General features: G+C 34.0%; 1 protein-coding gene across 1 annotated transcript; it reads left to right on the top strand.

Moving 5' to 3' along the window:
• The first annotated feature begins 1598 nt into the window (after positions 1-1598).
• LOC145015622 (uncharacterized) lies at positions 1599-3185 on the top strand. The gene has a single exon (XM_078974090.1). The coding sequence runs from the start codon at positions 1748-1750 to the stop codon at positions 2942-2944; it is 1197 nt and encodes a 398-aa protein (XP_078830216.1). The 5' UTR covers positions 1599-1747; the 3' UTR covers positions 2945-3185.
• The last annotated feature ends 3175 nt before the right edge of the window (positions 3186-6360 follow it).

The following is a 6360-nucleotide window of genomic DNA, read 5'->3' as shown; positions in this document are numbered from 1 at the left end:
CACACACACACACACACATATATATATATATATATATATATATATATATATATATATATATATATATATATAGATATATATATATATATATATATATATATATATATATATATATATATATATATATATATATATATATATAAACATTTAATACGAATAAAGGGAGGATTTTAAAATCGATATAAGTAAAAAAACATCTTTATATATTTTGTTTGAACAGATAAAGATATATTGGGTTACAAATGAATCACTAAATATTGTACAAAGATATATTGTTTGTTTGGAACAAAAAAAAAATTTTGTTTGTAAACATAGAGTCTTAACCAACCATCCGGGTTTATTAACATAGAGTTTCAACAGAATCATCCGGGTTTGTTGGTCCACTGCGCGAAGTAGTACCTCAAACCAACAATACGGGTGTGTTGGCTTCTCGACTCAACCCAACAATCTGAATATGTCAACATATGCAAGTAACAATTAATCATATAATGGTCCTACATCAAGTACATTATTACTCTAGTTGTTTAGTGTATGCATCATAGTTGTACGTAACTAAGATTTTATTGTCTGAGAATGCTTGATTTGGTTTTATTTCTTGTTACTTATATGGTTGTGGGCTTATGGTAGAATCAGATATTCGATTGTCTATTAAATCTAGTGATATGTATGATTAGCATACACAAGGTGATGTTGAGGTCGTCAAGGACAACAGCAATGAATGAGACAACACCGCTTAGGGTCTTGTCGAGTACTACCTCATCTTTGATGAGAGCGCCAGTAGTTACCGACGATCAAACCTCGGGGTTCTCGATTTCCCCCTATATTGAGATGAGTTTTGGAGGAATTGATGACTACTACGTTATGGGGTGGGTGTATTGATTGTTTGTGGTGAGGTTGTAGGGGATTTCAATAGTGGTTCTTTGAAGGGAAAATGCTACTCAGAAGCTTCTATAGAAGAGGGGTTTGATGCAGACAATGTGTGAATTTAAATTCTTATAAAAAGTTAAAAATAAATACTTATCTACATGGACAAACTTATTTCAATATCACTCGTGACAACTGATAATGGTAACTTCCAAATCGAGAGGAATTAAAGTAGTTCTCCTATTTAATGTAAATTGATCTGTCAGGGGTATATTATGCAACACAAAAATATATATTTGAAGTGACTAACAGGATAAAAACCAAATTTTATTATGCTACAGTAACACTTTTTTTTTACTGTCCAGTTAATGAATTCTAAGCCCATTTAGCATTTAGTATCTATAAAAAATTGCAAAATTAATGATTATTTTGATTTTTAAATCTTGAAAAACGATAAAATGGATCATAATTTGATTTTCTCTCTTAATTTAATCATTAAATATTTTAGAACAATCATTTTATAAATATTTCACTTAACCATTAAAATTTCTAAGTGCACCTAACGGCATTATGGTCTTAAAGTTTGTCTTATATTATTGAAGAAAATTATTACAACAGTCCTGGAAAGTTCAAGAACCACTTTTGCAAATGGTGAATTTTTTTATTTAAATTTCATGTTAAAATTTTAATTATTGTAATATTTAGGCGTGGTATATAAGGGTATTAAAAAATAGTGCATCATGAAATCGAATGATGGAAATGAAGGAGAAGTAGGGTTTACATAGAGTGATAGAACCATAGAAGATGTCATATGATATGAGAAGTTGCTTTCCACCTAACATGACTCGCCTTTATTCGTCCTTCCCTTCTCCCTCTTTCATGGATGCACCTCAGTTACTCCATTGATTCTGATACACATTCCACATTTTTTCATTTCCTAATGGCCAACTTACGCCCCGCTTTCACTAAATTCATCTCTCTCCTCTTCATCCTTATCCACCTCGGTTGTTTCATGATCTTCCCCACCTCCGATCACCACCGTCGTCGCTCCAAAAAGACCAGAAACCCATCGTCTCCGATCCCACTCCTCCGCCCCACCGCCACCAAACTTAAACACCACAAAACCCTTTCCGCCTCTTGGTCTTTTATCAAACAAATCTTCTCATCCAAACCCACTTCCCAAACCGACAACAATTCATCCATTATCCATCATGTACCATCTCCGGCCTCTTCCACTCGCTCCTTACGTAATTCCACCATTAACGCCCCTCTGGAAACAATCCTTCTGGACCCTCAACAACAAAGAAACCGACCCGGATCTCTAACTGAATCCGACTTCTTCCCTCTCCGCAACGACATCTACCCCTGCCCCAACTGCGGCGAGATTTTTCAAAAGCCCGGTTTGCTGGAACAACACCAGGCTTTCAAACACGCGGTGTCGGAGCTATTCGACGAGGATCCCGGGAAAAACATTGTCCGGATCATATTCCACACGGGTTGGCCCATTAACGGCAAGAACCCGATGATTTACCGGGTCATGAAGATCCACAACAGTCCCAAGATACTTACCCGGTTCGAAGAATACCGCGAGATCGTAAAATCGAGGGCGGCTAGACACGGTGGAGGACGACGGAGAGACGAACGTTGTATCGCCGACGGCAACGAGCTTCTCCGGTTTCACTGTGCCACGTTCTTGTGTGACCTGGGGCAAAATGGTAATTCCAGCATCTGCAGCCATCAGTACTGCAGTGTGTGTGGGATCATTCGGGTCGGGTTCTCATCCAAATTGGATGGTATATCCACGTTATCAACTAGTTGGAAAGGACATATGGCACTCCCGGAAGACCTGGAGGAGGAATTCCGGTTCATGCACGTGAAACGGGCTATGCTCGTGTGCCGGGTGATAGCGGGTCGGATCGGGTGTGACCCGGAAATGGGGGACAAGGATGACCCGGGATATGATTCACTGGTCGGGGGAGAACCCGGTGGGACACATACCAGGTTGGACGAAGAAGATGAATTGATTGTTTTTAATCCAAGGGCTGTGCTTCCTTGTTTTGTGATTGCGTATACAGTTTGATGATGATCGTGTGGCTGTTGATTAGGATCTGGAACAGGCTTTTGCAACAAGATCCCAAGAACTTGTTGCTTTTTGTGCGAGGATGATTGCGCCCACTTTGTTGTGTTATGTATGTAATTTATGGTTTGTGGAATGATGACTTGTACTTTAAGCTTTAAGGGTTGTTTAGTATTTATGAGATTGAGTCTCATGTGTCCACCTTGATCTTGGTTTTCTTTGAACGAATAGTCTTTAGTCTTTACTCTTTATTGAATGTTACTTTTTGTATGTAGACTTGGGAAAAAGTAGTTTTGCAATTGGATTGTGTTATAAGGTTTGACTAGCATACGAAGCATTGACTAGGGGTAGGGGGTGCTCAAGCCTCAAAGTAGGTTTTAACAGAAACCGGTTTCATTAAAATCGGACTAGATATGATTTTTAAGTTTTGATTTTTCGGTTAAAAGTGAACTAGTTTTGATCTGATTTTTTCTAGATTTTTTTAGGGATATAGATAACCGGTTTCCAATTTGGTTTATCTTTTTAATAATAATAATAATAACAACTGATTTCGGATTAGTTTAGGAAATCCGATTTTTTTTTTAAATTCCAAATTTACCACATATATATATTTTTTAAATAAAAATAGGTTTTTAAAATTGCATAAAAAATCAGTTTTCTCACTTTTTTTTAAGCGACCCCAAACCATCAGATCAAATATATTCAGCTCGGTTTTTCATAACTGGTAATAATGAAAACCCAATTGTTGTTAGTGTGCCTCTAGCTCACAGTACTCTCTGATCGTGGTTTTCTCTCTTGACCAGTTGAATGTTTCAAGAATCTTATATATATTTATTTTTTTATATGACCACATGAAACATTTTTTTTTTTGTTTACTACTTGAAACAAAGATTCAAAGAATGTTGACCGAAAAGGAAATTAATCAAATCTTCCGACTACCTAGTGAAAACAAGATTTCATTTCTATCCAAACAATCTCGTTACTTTGATCTACACTACACTTTTAAGGTCCAAATTTCCAAAACTTTTTAACATGTGTTTTGTGCAAAAAGAAACTTTTTTTTTTTTTTTTTTTTTAAATTTTGATGAAAATTATTAAAAACTCATTTTTCACCAAAACAGATTCTCTCATCCACACCCCCACAATCATAATACCCATAATCTCCATACCTAGAGATTCACTTCGTGAAATTCCATACAAGTACTTCAAATTCTCATTTTCCTAAATGCCCAATTTAATCTTAGTTTTTTGGTCAGCTGATTTATGACATCCGAGTCCATTGCTACATGCTCAAACTGGATGAAACTCTCTTTTAAGAAAGATTAATTGGTGTGGCCAAAAGAACTAATTTATGAGAAGTATGGACCTAGTATCTACTTCCATCGAGATATATCATACAACAAAGAGGAAGATTTGTCAAGACATGATTCTGCTATATAACTTGTATCAAGATAATTGATAAAGCTTGGTTTGATAACCATAAAAAGGGTAAGTATAATTGTTTTAGAGGAAACCGACATATCTATTTTCTGTGGTTGTCACTATCATAACAATAAATATAGAGGGTTTCAATCATGGATGGCTTTTGCTAACGAGATAAAAAAGTGAGTGTTGTCAAGTCTCAATCTTTACTACTTGAAAATGATTCTTTTCCCAAAAGTACTTATGGAACATTTAGGTATTTACACCCAACTATAATTTTTGCAAGAGAATATATATATATATATATATATATATATATATATATATATATATATATATATATATATATATATATATATATATATATATATATATATATTAAGGGTAATTGGGTCATAATGCAACTAAATTATATAGGATTGAGAACCGAAAAAAGTGAGTGTTGTGAAGTCTCACTCGTTTTTGAAAAATATATAGGTATTTACACCCAACTATAATTTTTGCAAGAGAATATATATATATATATATATATATATATATATATATATATATATATATATATTAAGGGTAATTGGGTCATAATGCAACTAAATTATATGGGATTGAGAACCGAAAAAAGTGAGTGTTGTGAAGTCTCACTCGTTTTTGAAAAATACATGAAAATATCACATAACTACAATCCATATCCATATATAAAACTATTATAAAGATTTTCTAAAAATTTTCAATTTCTACTAATTTCATGCAATGAATTCTATTTTTATGCATTCATTACACTAGTACAAAATTGGCCTTTGGCCATCCAAAAACACTGTCACTATACACATTTTATGACTGGTTTTTTTTTTCATTCATTGTTTAAGGAAATGTCGCATCATTAAAGCTAAGTTATGGTGACATTTAATTATGGTGATTATAATCCATAAAGATTGTTATTATAGGTAAAAAAAATCACCATATGGTACCAATTTTTGTAGTTTTTTCAATCATTTTGCGATAACTGTCAACATAAATTACTTTCCCTCACAAGTGGTTTTGTATTCATGACTTTTGTTGACTTTTAGTGATATGTAATATATTAAAACATGACCATAAACTAGTATTAGTCATATGTTTTTTTTTCAAATTATCATGGATATTGTTGATTTTTAGTGACACGTAATATATTAAACTATGATCATAAACTAGTTTTAGTCACACGTTTTATTCGTTTTTCATGACTATTATTGTCTTTTAGTGGCACATATTTATTAAAACAATGACTATAAATTACTATTTGTCGCATATTCTTTCGTTTGTCATGATATATTGACTTTTAATGACACATAATATATTAATTTTGAACAAAAACTACTTTTGGTCACACATTTTGTAACGCCCGGAATCTTGAGGAGCAATTATAAGGAATGAATCCCATTTTGAGGATTGGACACAACTTGTTGGAGGAACCAACACAGCGTGTCTAGTTAAGGAAAAGCAAGGTTCTCATTAAGGTCAACACGGTGTGTTGGTGTCTAAACACTGCGTGTTGGAAGCTAGGAAGGAAACCCTAATTCTTAGGATGTTGCACCCTATATAATCTATGTAAGCCCCAAGGGTTGGTCTGCTTACCAGTCTCTATTGACATTAAAACCCTAAAATCGATCCCTAAGTCTCTTGATGGCTTTCCTAAGCTAGTAAGAAGTTCTTGGTGCTCATTTTTGGCTTTTATGAAGGAAAAGGATAGCTTGAAATTGTCTTGCTTAGTGGATTGTCTTAGGATCCAAAATCATCTTCTTTTGTGCAAGCATTCTAAGGTATTAAGTTTGAACCTTGAGTTATAGATGTTTATATCTCTTAATTTTGTGCTTTGTTGTGCTTTTGGTCCCTTTTTGGGTTGATGAGAGGGTGAAGTCGTTTAAGGGCTTGTTATTCCAGATCTGATTTTTTTTTGGGCTCCTTGAGCATAAAGGTGCAACCTTTATGAGATTTTTGGTGTCATGCATGCATTAAGTCAA

Source organism: Lactuca saligna, chromosome 9, assembly GCF_052625555.1.
Source record: "Lactuca saligna cultivar CGN05327 chromosome 9, ASM5262555v1, whole genome shotgun sequence".
Lineage (NCBI taxonomy): Eukaryota > Viridiplantae > Streptophyta > Magnoliopsida > Asterales > Asteraceae > Lactuca > Lactuca saligna.
The sequence above is the reverse complement of the archived record's forward strand: the minus strand, read 5'-3'. Positions and strand labels throughout refer to the sequence as shown.

Excerpts from the sequence above, each read along its gene's own strand:
- LOC145015622 (XM_078974090.1), top strand. The coding sequence starts at position 1,748 with ATGCACCTCAGTTACTCCATTGATTCTGATACACATTCCACATTTTTT.